Source organism: Xiphophorus couchianus, chromosome 18 (genome assembly GCF_001444195.1).
Source record: "Xiphophorus couchianus chromosome 18, X_couchianus-1.0, whole genome shotgun sequence".
In the NCBI taxonomy this organism is placed as follows: Eukaryota; Metazoa; Chordata; class Actinopteri; order Cyprinodontiformes; family Poeciliidae; genus Xiphophorus; species Xiphophorus couchianus.
In genome coordinates this window covers 23,098,485-23,115,444 of record NC_040245.1, presented here as the reverse complement: position 1 = coordinate 23,115,444, position 16,960 = coordinate 23,098,485, and the positions used below count along the sequence as shown (strand labels likewise).

The 16,960-nt window shown below is 41.9% G+C and overlaps 1 protein-coding gene across 6 annotated transcripts in view; it reads right to left on the bottom strand.

Annotated features, from left to right (window-relative positions):
• The window catches only part of cux1b (cut-like homeobox 1b), a 94,976-nt gene that overhangs the window by 51,930 nt on the left and 26,086 nt on the right, over window positions 1-16,960 (bottom strand). For all 6 annotated transcript variants that reach the window (XM_028044841.1, XM_028044842.1, XM_028044843.1 and 3 more), the window contains exons 3-4: window positions 9,143-9,190; window positions 2,928-3,006 (exon numbers count right to left, since the gene is read on the bottom strand). In XM_028044841.1, coding sequence (XP_027900642.1) covers window positions 2,928-3,006; window positions 9,143-9,190 — 127 coding nt within the window. The remainder of the gene's footprint in view (window positions 1-2,927; window positions 3,007-9,142; window positions 9,191-16,960) is intronic.

Below are 16,960 nucleotides of genomic sequence, written 5' to 3'. Positions count from 1 at the left end.
TTTGTGCCGTCAAGGTGACACACCACGCAGGGTTGAGCTCCGACACACACACACACGCGCACGCACACTCGCTCACATAAGTTGGAGTCCCAAACAAACAAATACTAAGTAACATAACAGTATGCTCTGAATATAGACTCCTATCTACTTTTGTGCCCTTGAAAATTAACTTTCTCTCTCCCGTTTATCAAAGTTTTGTCCTTCACAGAGACGCCGTCCCTCCCCGGCCGGTTAAAGACAGCTTGACTTGTGGGCCGCTGGTGCTGAGCGCTCTCACCAGACACCTTTAATCTAAACCAGAGCACGCTGGGATGACTGTCCAGGCCTTCAAGCTGACAGAAGGCAGAAGAAAACACACTGTTTCCTCTTTCAAGACTGCTGCATTAGTCAGGCTGCTCTGTGTCTCTGTGCATGTGCGCATCAGGCATTACATCATTGTCTCGCTGCAAGTTAAGAATAGCCCCGTCAGAACCGGCGCTGACTTATTGGGAGCAGTACAATCCAAAGATATTACTGTAGGTCTATCCGTGTGGGAATATGATGACCTCCTTACGTTATAGATGAACTCGACTCCTTTCTCGTTCCTACATACTGGGGCCCTCCAGGACTTCCGCGCAGCTGAAAACCTCCAACCAGCAGTGCTGTGCAGACGCTTCTGTCATTTTTCTCTGCCTCAGTGTATGAAACGTGACTGGTTTTATTTTTTTTCTTCTGTGCGTGCGTTTCGCCACAGCCAATCCGGGGCCGTACTTGTCATCAATGTCAGGATGCACCTTCTGTTAAGACCATCTTAAAGCTACACCCGTGGGATTAGGCCTTGTAGGGATGTATTACGGAATCACACACACACACACACAAAGCTGAAAAATGAGACGGCATCAGAGCGGACTGGGCATGGCCCGGTTAAATCTCGAAAATGTTCCAACCTGATTGATACCCAGCTGTTCAGAAACGTAAAAATAAATCTGATCTATTTCCAATCAGTAAACCCACTATATCTAGGAGCAGTAAGATGACAACCCTCTTCAGTGTGGACGCTGTTAGTGTGTGAAGAAGACTTTTCCACTAAAACTGTCTTCTTCAAACTGCGCCCCCTAATTGTCCACAAGGTACCACATGTAAACAAACAGTTATTTGTTGTAACGTGAGCTCAAAGTGAAATGTGTACAGTTAGCTTACCGAATAACTAAAAATAATAATCGATAAGTGGGTTAAGACCGGGTTATCATTTTAACAAGGAACTCTTTGCCTTGATAAAACTTAAAAGAGCTTACACAATAAAATACTATGATCTTTGAAAGGAGGAATGTATGTCTATAGGAGTATTTTTCAGTTTCTCAGTGTGAATTGCACAACAGCAGGCCACCAGCACATATACCCTTAGCTAAAAGTAGTTAATTCAATAAGGGCAGTAAGGTACTAACATTTTCATTTCAGGTTGTATATTTTAATCTGTTGAGTTATTGCGAGGGCAATTTCAAGTTAGGTGGTCCGTGAGTGGTTGCTAAATGGGTTAAGTGTTAAGTCTGGAAAAGTTTGAGAAACACTGCTCTAAAGTGATTTCAGTGCTCACCCATTGTTTGGTCTCAACTGGTTCTGCAAAATCACCCGTTTCCTTTCCCACAACCAGAGTGAAGTCTGTTGACTGGTTGATTCTCCGTGAATTATGCCATTTTTGTGAAGCAGCATAGTGCATGGAGATAGTTTAATTAGTGATAGCGCAAATCTTTCCCGCCAACAGCTGTTACTCTATAACCATCACTGCTCCCAACAAAATCATTAAGTGTTTACGTCCCTGCTGGCATATGCATAATCATCTGCTCTGTTCTTACTCATTTTTAAATAACATTTCCACTGTTATTCCACATCTGTTTTTCTGCGCTTACACTGTATTGTAAATAATCTGTCTTTTTTCAAAGCTCAATATACAACCACGTTATCTACATTTCTGGACAAAGTGATCCGACTCAGTTGCACATCTCTTGGATCATGAGTCCAACATTCTTTCTAATAATTACACAGTATTTTCTATTGCAGGATATTACTGTGATTGTTTTTATTGTTAAATTTGTTGCTTTATAAATTGTTTTTAACTCTTTAATAACTTTTTTGTGTGAACTTTTATATTGGATGCTAATGTTAAACTTGATTTTCCCCTTTGCTGGTCAGTAAAGGCTATTTCTATATTATTCTTTTCTATATTATATTTTCACAGCATGATATGAACTCTAATAATTTTGTCTTTATCTAAGTATGTTATTAAAATCTGCCAATAATCTTTTTAAATTTTAGTCCTTAATCACAACAAAGGCTAGCTTAGCTGTTTTGAAATACTTCTATTCATGAAAAACAGAGCTTTGGGTGTGGAATTAAAATGTCACCAATCACGAAACGAAATTTCGTTCTGTATACACCCTGTGCATGCAAAATGACAATAAAGTCAGTCTAAGTCTAAGTCACTCTTGTTATAGAGATATTGCTTTAAATCTTCAAGTAGCAGACGATGTCATCATGTCTGATAAGCAGCTAGCCTTACTAGCCTTGGTTATCTACCAGTTTGGCAGGTAACCAATTTTGAATAATAAAAAATGTTTTAAAAATATATCCTACTTTTTTTATATAAAATTTGTTCAATAATACTAAATCTTAAAGTGTGGTAATTAATTCAATAGACACGTTTTTGGCTAAAGCTATATTTCAATGATGACTTTCTGTTACAAATAAAGGCAATTTGGTATATTAAATATGGTGGAACGTTTGTATTTTAATTCAAGATAACGTGTCATGTCTGGAGAGGAGGAGCTATAGTTTTTCCCTTCGTCTCTTTAAGTGGCCGTCTGGGTGGATGTGGGTTTCAAACTCCAGTTCTGACTTGATGTATCCCAACAGAAATTTTACACAAACACAGACCGAGAAACTATCCTTACCTGGGACATCAATTATTTTCTTGTACACGTTCAAGAAGGCGGCCTCTGCTTCTTTACTCCTTTTACTCAAGGCGTCGATCTGCGAAGATGAAAAATGAAAAGAAACGGTTAATTATCACCACAAATCTGAGAGTCAGATCTACTGACCCAAGAAGAAGGCCCATTAAATTCACAGTAAGAGGAGCCTGCATATCTGTCTTTTCTCACTATGCTTCGGTATGCTGCCTGCGATGGCGGCCGTCTCGACGACGGCGTTTCCTTCCCCGTGAAGCCAGTTCAGCTGTTCAGCTGCTGACGGATGCTTTTCGTTTGCCGTGCGCGAGCGCGCGTCTGCGTCGCTCTGTCCTCGAGTGAGTGTGCCTAAGTCCGTTTGTTAGCCGGTGTGTGTGTATGTGGGCGTGCGTGTGTGTATAAAACGGTGTGTGTTCGTCTCCCCCCTCCAGCACGCTGACATCATTAAACAGCTGGCTCAGTCTTTCCAGCCACAGCAGGGGCAGATTATTCAGTCAGCTCTTAGCAGCAATACAGTGTGGATCCATTACTGATGTAGCCATTAACACAAGAGAGCACGGCATGCATTCCATCACCAATAATATCGAAATGGACGACATTAGGACAGATCTATAAGAAATTACTACTAAAAATCATGCTGTGGGACTTCTGGAGCAGTTTTCAGCGCGGCAGCAGGAAGCGACGAGGCTCTACTACAGACTGTGCCACGCGTCCATATGAGAATCAGACGCGGTAGTCGAGAACGCATCTGAAATCTTGTCTAAATTGAGGGAAACAGATGCCAAATAAAGACATTCAGATGTTGCTACTGTACTGGGCAGAGCTACAGCTGACTACGCTGGCTGCCGCGCTCAGACTAAACAGCCCATGTGTTTCTCTTCCAGCTCCTCCAGCACGTTCACGAACTGAAAAGGAATGGAGACAAAAGCCTGCGCAAGTCCAAATATAAAGTCTTCACATTCCCAGCCAAACCAGTAGTGTAGTTGATGGGTGGTTTGAGGGGTTCTTGCCACTGTAAACAGAACAGGCTACATGTAACACTGCCTCGGCTCCTATGGGAACCTAATAAATCTCCTCACATGGCTTTGATTCATCTGTAGTTTTTTAGCCACAAAACATCTGGCCCCGAGTAGGCTGGTGCCAGCACCCCTCCTTCTTTCCCCCCAAGTCTTTTTATTTCTGGCTTTCTCTCAGTCTATCTCTTGTCACTTCCATGTTCTCCGACTCATTTTCCCCCCCTCCTTTTCTCCCTCAATGATTTTCGGCGTCAGTCTCTCACATGTTTCTCTGTCACAGAACTTTCTACTCTCTCACACGGAAGCAAAAACAACTTTTTTAGAAACGGGCCGGTTACCGGTATCGAGGTACATGGAAATAAATTTAAATGGGCTAAAATTTTCCGTTGTATCGTTCCAGCAGTATACAGTGGTTTTAATGAGCCACCAGAGAGAGTTCTGGAGCAACAGGAGTTTAATAAGCCCAGAGTAACTCAGCAATGTCCCTCCCCCGCCGTTTGCTGCACACTGCTAGTCAGCTGGTGGACAAATGGCTTCCATACAGGGAAGGATGACCGTGTAGGTGAAAAACCTACACGGTCATCATCGCGTAGAACAAAAGCAGCGCCAGCCGTCACTCCTACCAACAAAGCTCTGTTTAACGACCATACGCTGTAAGCTAGGCGCTGCGTGTCTGTTTAATCAGCGATTTGCAGGCTTTTTCCAAGCAAACAGCCCAATTAATTAACCAGCAGAACAGGAGCACTGATGAATTTAGTGAGTATTGATCTCGGGGTTTATGCAGGTTTAACCAACTCAAATTTAAGATTTTTAAAGACCTTTGTAAAGACCATTGTGAATAAAATCTAAGTCCTATATTACGACAGACAAAAGAAATGCAAGGGACCAAACCTGTAAAATTTCTGTGGTTATTTTGCGGCTTTTGGTAGCAGCTTTGGGCTTCTCACATGGCACATGCTAGCTAGCCATATGCTAATGGCTTACTGGCTAGCTAGCTAGCAAGTTTTAACAGCTCGCTTCCGGTAGCCTTAACCACCTTGAGTCCAAGAATGCAGTGAGTGAAATTTTTACCTGACAGAAAAGTCCCTCCAGATAAAAACGTCCACAAGAGGTTAAATAGTCCTTTCATGACAAAATTTAAGACTTGTGATTAACACATTTAAGGCCAACTTACATTTTCTTTAAGAATTTTAAGATGTTTAAGACCTTAGTTTTATATGAATGAATTTAAGACTTAATGATGCAGACATCATAGATCCTACAGTTTTAATCTAGTCAACATTAAAATACAATAAAAGTAATAGATTTTGTACACATTATTTTAGCAGGAGCCTGAATTTTTGTTTTGTTTTGAGCGTTCTGGCCAGACATTGTTTAAAATCATTTCAGCTTATTCTTCAGATGTATATTTGTGTCCCTTAAAAATACCAAGACATAAGTTGCAAACACAGCTAAGGTTTCCAAAATATTTGAAACTCCATACACTAGGGTAGACTGAAATTAACTTATTTTCCACAAACCAACTGTATATAGAGTTAGAGTTATCTGCTATGACTGTCAACAGCAGTCATCTGGTAGAGAGAAAAATAATGATGCGATCAGAGGAACTGATTAGGTCATGTGAACAAGTAAACATTTTGAGCCAAGAACACAATCCAGTTAAGCAAAGGTCACAAATCAAAGACCTCCACTCTGATTATGCAATTTACTTTGCCTGCTGTGTTGGCCCTTTACAACTTGTTGAGAGTATATGAGCAGATTGCTTCATATAAAAATTTGGGTCAATATCAATATCCAATATTAATATTGCTGCTATGGCCAATGCCCAATATTTAGGATATTGGGGCGATGGGGGTGTGAGTTCGTCCTGTAATCGGTGAGTTGCCCATTCGAACTCCACTCTGCCTGTCTTAGTTGAATCATTGAGCAAGAAACTTCACGCGCCTCGCTGGCTGATGGTGGTCAGAGGGTTTGGTGGCATCAGTGCATGGCACCCTCGCTTTTGTGAAATTGTCTCAAAACAGCTGCAGCTACAATGTAGTTTACCACCATTGGTGTGTGAATAAATGTAGCATAAAACATTATGCCGTCCTCTAGACTTGATAAACCCCAATACTTTATCAAGTATGAAGTATATACTTTACATTAACAGCAATTAATGTATTATTGCTGTTAATAGATCGATAACAATGATGTATTGCTATTTGCAATATCTATATTTCCCTGACACTGTGAAACAAATAAATACATTTTAAAAAGCCACACCGCTAACTTTAATTTGCCGATGTTAAACACTCCATTATCCTGCACTGCATCACTGTCACATGCCCAAACAAATGCCAAGTGCCAACCCTCCTTCCAAACCACAAATGGAACAAGATAGAAATAAATTTCAACTATTAATACCAGCCTAGTTACTTATCAGACCAATACATAAAAAAATGACTACCATAAACCTGTTATTGCCGTTCTATCGACCATTCCCAATTCCTGTCATCCACCTTCAATTCCTACTCCCTCTTTATCATTAGTGATCCAAAAATCTACAATGCAAAAACAGTATTTTTTATAAAGCCACACTTTTTAAAACTTTATTTGCATGAAAATAAAGAAAGAAGAAAAAGAAAAGGCACCACTAAACATTTACTTTGTAGTAAATGTACAGTGAAAGATCATGTGTGGTTTACATTTTTTTGCGTAGACATCATGAGACTCTCATAACTGCCTAAACGCCAATGATAAATCCCGTTCCCACAACATGCCCCATCATGCCCTGTACCCTTCTCGAATGCTGTGTGACCGTGTGTGATTGAAGATACTCAGCCACTAATGGAAGATTACTGATGTTAAGACCGCTTACACAACAATGTTGAACTTGTGTGCATGTGTTTGTAATAACATGCGATCAGAGATTCCGAGAACCATCAACACTGTCAATAATAAAGACGGCACCAAAAAAAACAAAAAAAAAAAGACGGGCTGATGGCAGTGAAGGAAACCAGCTGCATGACTGTACAATGACTGGGCCAAGGTCAGTGGTACAGCAGCTTTATATAGCGCAACATGGGAGGCAGGAAATAGACGTTTAATGTAGGACACACCCTACAGTTAAAAGCAGGTTAACTGCAGGACCAGAGCCATTAGAAGACCACCCAGGATTTGCAAATACAGCCCTGCTGTTCCAAACTGCGGCTCGCTCAACCAATCCCGATGACATCTGCTGTTACACGCTCCCCTGCCCCCATCCCACACAGACAGACAGACGCAAACCAAGCACAACAAACCAAGTGACACAAATGATACCTCGCCAGTATCGGTGGGTTACCAATGAGAAGTGCTTACAATGGCAGAAGGTATCCCTGACCAATCCACACACAAACACATACATACATACGTCAGCAGCTTGTGGCACCATCACTCAGCACCGCCTTGCTCCCCTATCTAACCCGTAGTGTGTGAAGGGCATCGGGCTGACCTGTGTGTGTGTGTGTGTGTGGGGGTGTGTCTGTGTGTGTGCGAGTGTGGCCCCAGTGGAGTCTGATAAGGGGAGGCTATGGGAAGCAGAGACTGAAGCGTTGGATAATGGAAAAGCTTATCTGATCGATGGACCAACAAGGAACACTAAGCATGCAATACACACAACACGCACACACACACACCCACAGAGAACCCGTTTACCAAACTAGGGCCTTGTGGAAACTGTACTGTTATTGGTAATAATTATAACCCGAGGGCATCCACCTTTCAATGACAAAGATTAAAAGTGTTGGACCCTCAGAGTTCCTTGTGCTAAAACTTTTTATTGCCCTGTCAAAGTTCCGCAGTCACTTAGTAATGATTAAAGTTTGTTGGAGGGGGGTGGAGGGAGGGCGAGTGCTTTGGGATGGGTTACTGAGAGACTCCAAGACGACCCCCCACACCCCTTCTGTTTTTTGGTGCTGTCTTGTTTCTGATCAAAGGGTTTGAGGGCTAAGCAAACAAAGACGGGTCTAAAATTACACACTCCGAAAACGACTCGAGTTGTGGCACGCAAACGCACAGAATAGTCGCCTGATTGATGGGGTGCTCCGAGACTGGCGCTGGTGTACAGTATTATCTCAATAATCATAAGATAATGTCTCTCAGTTCCGCGGCCACCCACTGCGCGTCTCGGCGTGTCCTGGTGTGCACGCCATCGAGGTGTGTCAACATAAAGATGGTGGAAACAGCTGACAAAGCCCCAATTATACTGCTGGCTGTTTCTATTCTCTAAATAGATTGTGGATCATCAGCAGAACGCGGTGGAACCGCGATAAATTACTGTATTTTTACACAACCGCCGGCTGTGTTTGTTGTTTTAACACAAGAATATGGAAACTAACCCAGTGTTAAACTGTAATATTCCATGGCCAGTAGTAAAACAGACCTTGTCACTATCTATTCAGATGATTTTTGCTCGACTGCATGTACGTGTGTGTCTCCTCGTGTGTGTGCGTCAGCGTGCACCCACCCACTCCGACCCTGAATAAAGCCCCAGTCTTAACCAGCCGTCTCCACTCCTACCCTCGGACTTTCACATAAGGGAGTGAACTGGAACTGCGTGGCTGCCCAGAAAGGAGGAGTCAAGATGGAATCAAGATGGAATCAGGCCAAAATGATGGAGGACGGCAATATAAGAGCATAATGCAGCACATGCACAGTTCAGTCAACTTTTATTGATCCTCGTGAATTCGCCATTAAACTGAATATAACCAAATGTGGCACAATGAGGGGAGAAAAGGCTAGTTTATAGTTCACCAAAAGACCACTGAATTATACAGAGGAACAAAGTGTGAGGAAATAGCAGTCACTGAGTTGTGACTGGCTAGAGCTAGGGATTTTGTGGTGACTTTTTTCTTTTTGCAGGATGCAATTTAAACACACCCTCGGGCTACAGAACTTCATGAATAGGACAGAAAATCAAGAGCAGAGGAGAGCAAAGCCAAGGAGGAGAGGAAAAGGGGGAAATGAGATAGTGCCGAGGGAGAGAGAGAGAAAACAGTTGGTGAAGAGAAGAAGTGACAATGTAGGAAAGACGAGAGAAGAGGAGGAAGAAAAGGGCACTGAAGAATGTCAAACATGGTTTGTCAACAGTGGTTTTTAAGTACTGTAAATGGAACAGTGGTGGTTACTTTACATTTCTAAACATACTTTAAAAACAAAACTCACCTCTCCTTGGAAGCTCTTCAGCAGAGGGGCAACCTGTTTCCGTAAATCCTAGAAAATAAAATGCAGAGAGATTAGTAAACAATGAAAATCTGCTAACATTTTAGTATTAAAAAAAGACATTTCCTAACTGGAATCTGGTGATTTTCCGCTAAATCAGCTCTGATCGAAAACTGTACAAAAAATAAATCTGATCTTTTGCCAGTCACATCAACGCTACCAGCTCGCACTGAGAACCTTGTGTGGAAGTGGTTAGTGAGGGAAGCATTTAAAGTTCGCTGTGTCTTCAAAAGGGAAGAATATCAAAAGGTGAAAGACACTGCAAAGAGGAAACCAAAGACACGTCAACTGCTTTCTTCATGTATCCACAGTGGGTTGGATGTCAACAGATAACAGGAAGCTATAGACATTACCACAAAACTGTTCCACTTGATTATTTTCAGAGTCTAACTGGGACTGTCATGGGACATGCTGTAACAGGACAGGTTGACAAACTTTTGGAAATGTCACAGGTAGTTAGGTCTACTTACTGAGGAATACACTCAAACTATTGTATTTATGCTAACCATACTAATCTCATTAATATTAGCTGCTACAGAGTTTGAAATGTTGGCTCTTTTTTTCATAATCGTTTGTGAAAATGAGTGAAAATGTGTTCAAAATCAGAACTGTGTAACGACAATAGTTTCTTCACGCACACAGTGTGAAATCACCCTGGTCACATTATAAATAAGGATCAAGCACTTAACGTTCTCTATAGCTGCAATAAAACATTTTTCTGTTAAATTTAATATGTTCAGACAGAATATTTTTCAGTGGATCTTGTAGAGAAAAAACATCTGGTGAAATATTTCAAAATGTTCATATCTGCAAATAGATAAACAGTGATTTTAGCCTGGTTTTAGTTGGGTTTTATTTATTGATACTTCTGCAGGATTTCACTGTATTCGTGGATTTACGTAGTGGCTGAGGGAGACAGCTCTGTAACGTTGAGCCATATATGAAAAAGTCAGCACTGTAATTCAAACAAGTTAATTTTTGAATTTCTCTTGAGAATGGAAAACAATAATATCTCATTTTCAAAAAGAAACCTGTTCCCACAGAATCTCTAATTGGTGCATCTGTTAGTAAGATGTCTGTAAATTTAAAAAGGAGGCTGGGATGTACTGAAGAAGCACAAACCAAATCCAACAGAACGCTAAAATACATCAAATCCTAGATTCAAAGAGGCAGCCATTCTTCTTGCAGCCAATAAATCCACTGTAGTGTGCGAGTGATGAACAGAGTGGGGGGAAAAGGCCCGGTTTTATACCCTGAGGTGCTTCACCGGACTGTGTTTCTCATAAGAACAGGTGCAGCACCACCTGGGCCACCCAGAGGCGCCGCTAGTGCGTGTGATTCGGCGGCAAAAGGAGCCATAGAGCAGGCCTACAGTTAATGCAAATTGTTTTAGTGGCACACCAGGGTTCCCCCCCCCCCTTCTCTTACAACAAACCAAATGCATTTCATCCTTCAGGTCCAGTATGGCATGACTTTCCAGTACGAATCAGCAGTTTCAGATTAGATAGCCAGTCTTGTATGTATCAGGGGAACATGCAAATCACCATGCTGTTAGCCAAGCCTGCATCCTGACAGACTGAACTGGAGCGTGCGGTACAAAGCTAAGCAGAATAGGACATTATGTGCAGAAACATTTGATTTGCACAGCGTACGGATGCAAACACAAACACAAAACCGGCTAATGAAGACGTTAAGTAGGGCAACAGCAGCTGTTTGAAGAGGACAATCTGCACCTTTTCAAAAACCTGCAGCCAAAACGCCAAGTGGGAAGTGTGGGGTAGCAGGCATCCCGAGCTGACCTGTGACCAGCGTCTGGGGCTGGACTAATCTCGAGTAGGGCCAGACAGGCCGTTTGTCTGGGGCTTAGGACAGGTCAGGAGTCTGTGACCCCGCTTCATTGTTGCCTCATTAGGGGTCGGATAGGCCGTTTGTCTGGGCCAATTCAAATATTCCCCCGTCGTGGGTAATGACTTGCACCCTCTAACCCCGCCTGTCCAGCCCAGGGTTGCCCCACGCCCAAAACCACTAGCATAAGTGGCTGTTACAAAATTTGCATCAGATTGTGATTATGTCCCCCCACCCTCCCCATTTCGGCGTGCATTTGAGATTACCAATACATGCTCCCGTTTGGATGACAAAGGTTTCCCCATTTAATTTAGCTTCAAAATATTGGCACACTTAAGTAAATCTTTTATTTTAAAAGTCCAATAAGAGGCATAAAATTATTTTTAGATCAATATCTACAGTTAGGAAGTTGTCATGTTTTCCAGGAAAGTCTATCAGCCCTGCAATAATTGGTTACAGCATGCAAACCCAATCTTCGGATTCTATTTAGCAAGTGCCCACATGACGGAGTTGGAAGTTATGCTTTTCTTTAGCAAATTACAGGGTTCCTAGAAATGTTAAAGCTTCTACTCTTTCCCAGACACAACTGTTCAGGTTTTTCAACTAGTTTGCGTAAGAGATTGGACCCAAAAAGAAAACTTTTGGGGGTATGGTAGGGACGTTAAATATTTCTGTCCAGGTTCGTTGTGCGTTTCTTGTCTAATGCTAATTCAAATAAAGCATTTAAAAAGTACTTTTTGGGTTAAAAATTAAGGCTAAATCTTAAGGGGTATGAGAAAAGCCTCCATAGTCCTAAATGGTCAATGGATTAAATTTATGTAACCCTTTTCTCTTTCAACGATCACTCGTGGTGCTTTACACTAGAGCCACATTTACCCAGACGCACCCACAAAAGTGCACACAGTCATAAGCCGATTAGGGCTATGACGATTCATGAATGATTCAAGGACCTTGATTTTTAAAATTCCTCTAAGCAAATTATTTGCCTCAAGGCTTCATTAAATTATGTCTTACCATTTAGCGTGCTGTGTTAAAGCCGGATGATTATTTGTGTAGCGCAACACTCTCACTTCCGCCAATGAGCTGCTGACGAATGCTAAGGGCTATTAGCAGCTATGGAGGGAGATGCTGAGGGACATATCCATGTCCCTCACCATCGCCAGTAAAGAGAGAAAAAGTGTCAAAGGTGTGATTATGTGGGATTATTTTATACTAAATAGAAAAGATGACACAGCTACATGCGCATACTGCAAAACGGAATTGTTTTTCATGATAGCAAGTCCTGGATGCTCCTTCCTCAAACAAATCAAGAGGAAACATCCACTACATGAAACGAGCTCCTTCATGGTTGCCGAGAGGTGACTTTTTTTGCTCACTTTGCAAAACACTAGCTTTTATCTGTGATAGTACAGAATCTGACATGCTATGCATGTCAAGGAAATACATTCTGACTAACATTACATCTACTTGCTGATAAAGAGTAGTGACATGAAAATATTGATTAGAAATAATCAGTATTTTAATTTATTATTTAAAAAAGGAACTGAATGATTTTTTTATTAGCATTTTCTGTTTCACATACTTCTTTTACTAGCTTAAGTAGCTACTGCAGAACAGGATAATCTATAATACTCAATTACTTAATTAGTTGTCAGAATAATTGACAGATCACTCAATTACTAAAATAACCGTTTATAACAGCCTGGTAGGCAATTTTGGGTGAAGTGCCTTGCCCGGTGGCACATCGACATATGGCAAGAGGAACGTGAAATCGAACCCAGAACTTTCAAGCTACAGAGTCACTGTCCCATATCATCCAGCTCCGGTTTGATCTGTCTAATTTGAGATTTTGAGATACTTCACTGCTTCACAAGACAGATCAGAAATAGTCATTGTACCGGAGAGATCTTGTGCCACAAGATCCAATTTCACTCCCCCCCACCCTCGACCTAAATGAGATCGGACCCCCAGGACAAGCATATACAGGTAAGGAGGGTGTAGAGGAAGGGTTCCTGTTCTCAATTCCTGTGCATGTTGTGGACATTCCCCTGGTTCAACACACGTGAATCAAATGATGGGGTTATAACCAGACCTCTGCAAAACTTCATGACAAATTAAACCAATAACTCTGCTAATAACTCAGTTGCGTCGGACAAATCTATAACATTTAGAAGTTGGCTACCCCTGGTGCGGAGGAAAGAAAAAATTGCCGTATTTGACGTTTTGTCTGCGACTCAAAAACCAAATCATTCAACTACTTTGACAAAAATCAAACAAATGTTTTGGCTAATGAAATATAAAGGATGTGATAAAGAAATGTAAATCAATGTAAAACGGGTTTTATTTTTTGAAATGATAACAGACATAAGTGAAAGGTTCATACTGTTTTCTCAGTTTCTTACTTGCACCTATCAATCAGCCAGACAGTTTTTGCTTTCCCAGCTCTAATCACAAATACTAAATTTGAACTTATTATACGCACAATTAAGAGCTCCCACCAATTTCAGACTATAAACAACTCAACAGCATGAACTCTGATGAACTTTTTGATTTTAGTAAAAATATATGCTTCGATGGAGAATTCCTTCATTTTCGAATACATGCAGCACACTTCCTTCAAATACGCACCTCGAAATAAAGATGGAAAAATAGTTTTTTTTTCTTTTTACGATTTATCTTTCAAACTTGTGCTTTTGTAATTTTCAACTTTATGGGAGTACCTGGGCTGCACAGTGGCGCAGTTGGTAGCACTGTTGCCTTGCAGCAAGAAGGTCCTGGGTTCGATTCCCGGCCGGGGTCTTTCTGCATGGAGTTTGCATGTTCTCCCTGTGCATGCGTGGGTTCTCTCCGGGTACTCCGGCTTCCTCCCACAGTCCAAAAACATGACTGTCAAGTCAATTGGTTTCTCTAAATTCTCCCTAGGTGTGAGTGTGTGTGTGCATGGTTGTTTGTCCTGTATGTCTCTGTGTTGCCCTGCGACAGACTGGCGACCTGTCCAGGGTGTACCCCGCCTCTCGCCCGGAACGTAGCTGGAGATGGGCACCAGCAACCCTCCCGACCCCATTAGGGACAAGGGTGAACAGAAAATGGATGGATGGATGGATGGGAGTACCTGCATGGGTGAAGAAAATAAATAAATAAACGCATTCACCCAACCCAGCATACAGCAGCCATGTACCTCTGATGGACAGTGAAGCTCTGAACCCCTCCGGTCCACTCTGGAGCCCCTCTTCCCCAGCCCCCACCACTTCTAAAGATTTATGACCAAATAACATAACAATGCACACAGACACCATGGTCAATCTGCGAGTGTGTGAGTGTGTGTGTGCATTTTGGAAGGGGAGTGAGGGGCCCAGGCAGCAGGAGATGGATGGCTGGTGTGTAAGCTGCCGGCAGACAGCAGACAGGCCAGCCTGAGGAATCCTCCAGGGAGTATGGAACTCCCATTCCCTGTCTGTCTGCCCTACAGCTAAACACAAACGTGTGTGTGTGCACGCGCGTGTGTGTGTGTGTTCTTTTACTACCATTGCCTCTGGCCAGCAATCTTTGGGGCATTTTCCAATCATCCCCATCTTCTCCTTTTTTTAACTCCCCCCCAAAAAAAGAAAGAAACACTAGCAGCACAGCCTTAACTGAAAGGAAATTAAAAAACCAGATAAATAATTCAGTCAAATTAGGAAGCACTGTGAGATGTAGTCTTTAGGAGGTGGAGAGGGGAAATCTGTGTGTCAGTTCTAATGAATTATAAAAACTTTGTTTTCACGCTGCATTTCTTTGCGCTACTTTCCAAATGCTAGAAACGCCGCTGTGTTAGCGCGCACACGCATGTGTGTGCGTTTGTGTTATTATGCAGACCATGAGTGCAGTTCACACCGAGTACAGCTCGGCAGACCAGACAGTCAACGTGGGCCGGTCTCCTGGTTGCTGAATAATGGATCAGAGACGGACTCCCGCTCCGCTTAATGCAGTCTTGATCTGATGTGACTGTGATCTCCGTTGACTGGTGTGGACCACAGAGAGCTGACAGCCCCCTCTATGGGCTGGTCAACCACACACAGAGCCATGCAGATGGAAAAAAAAAAAAAAGACTTCACAAACACAAAGATTTTTAATCAAGCGCAGGCCATCACATGTTATAAACCAGCCTGTTTTGGTAGGCGGCTCTGACGCTTGGGTACTTGCAGAGTTTTAGTGCCGATTCCTATTGAGCCCGTTAGAGCTCTGTAATGAATCCCGTCGCTCGGCTGGCCTGGCTCGGATTCCTCCTCCACATACCAGGGAGATGCCAGGGGCCACACAGACGCCAGAGGAGCCTTCCTAAATCACAGCCTTGTTACACTGATGAATGTGTGAGTTCTGTTCTGTGATCGAGGCCATCTGCCTATGTGCTCCTTTGTGTGCTCTGTAGGGCTGCAGCTAACGATTGGTTCAGTTATCAATTTATCGATTGCTCTGACGATTAATCATTTTTTTCTTTTAAAAAGGTACACCCTACAGATTTTGTATCTAACCACAAACCTTTTTAATACAACTCCTTTTATAGATAAGAAAATTAGGGATGCACGATATTATCGTCATGGCATCGTATCGGCCGACGTTAGCTGTAAAATTTAATATCGAACTTCAGCCATTCCATCAAAATAACTCACCGATATAAAAGTCGTTTTTATATGACAAACCAGTGACAATGATGCCTGCAGCACAGCGTCAAATTTGCACTGTTTGAGTGTCGTCATTGTCTTAGAGAGAGAAACATAATGCAAGTTAAAAGTGTTGCATCACTTCAGCATTTGCATTTTGTAGCAGATTAGACTGACAAAAGATAATGTAGTATTTTAATTCCACAGTAGAGAAAGTCACATAGTTTCACTAAGTAGGTATAGTGAAAAAATATTTGTATCGGTTATCAGAAAAATTAGTTTTAGTATATCGGCATATTGGATACCGACCAAAAATCCAATATAGTGCATCCCTAAAGAAAATAAACAATTTATTGTTTGCATTAACATAGCATTCCTTTAATAAATCTGAACTGGGTGAAGCTGAAACTATGAGGCCATTTGAGGAGTTTTGGCTAAAGCCTACTTACAGAAAAGATTTTTTTATTTTATTTTTTATCTTAAATGCCGAATGTACACATTTGGTTTAATTACTGCTCAGAATGTTTTTATTTTAATCAAATAGCCATTTTTTTAGTCTATATACTCCAGCTAACGATTAATAGACTACTAAATTAGCTGATTATTTCAATAGCCGATTAATCACGATTATTTGTTTCTGCCTTAGTGCCTCCTGTGTGCTGCTGGTTATTTTAGAGGTGAACATGGAGTGCAGCTACAGTTCCTCTTCACCAGGACAGGCAACATGCTGGAGTCAATCGTCACAATTCTCATCCTGTGGTAACTATAATAGGCCTGCTGTCAACTCCGCCGAGAGCTGACGATTTTCTATCCACTGTCTACACCATTCATCCATTATTCATGCCACCATCAATAATTCACCATGGTGACATTACCAATAATAACACAACAATACTTTGTTTTCACTGCGAGGTTTAAAATGTGTTGCCTTGGTAACAGAGATGAAACAAATATTCCCAGGAGGAGCGATGGGAACATAGGAACAGGACAGAATTCCCTCCTGATCCCACTTAGTAGTGTTGTCACACTCTTTTTCTCTCTTACCCCTCCTGCTTCTCTTGTCTTTCTTTCTCTTTCTCTCTCTCACACACACACACACACTCTCAGGGACCACACTTTCTGCTCACATAAAAAACTAGGTCAGATAATACAAACTCCTGAGGGGGTTTCTGTTTTGTCTCTTTAGGATTTCAGGGAAACTAATGGAGGGACTATTTTTGGGAGACGAGCCCGCATCTCTCTGCTCCGACTTTTCCTCCCCCTTTGCTTTTTTCCG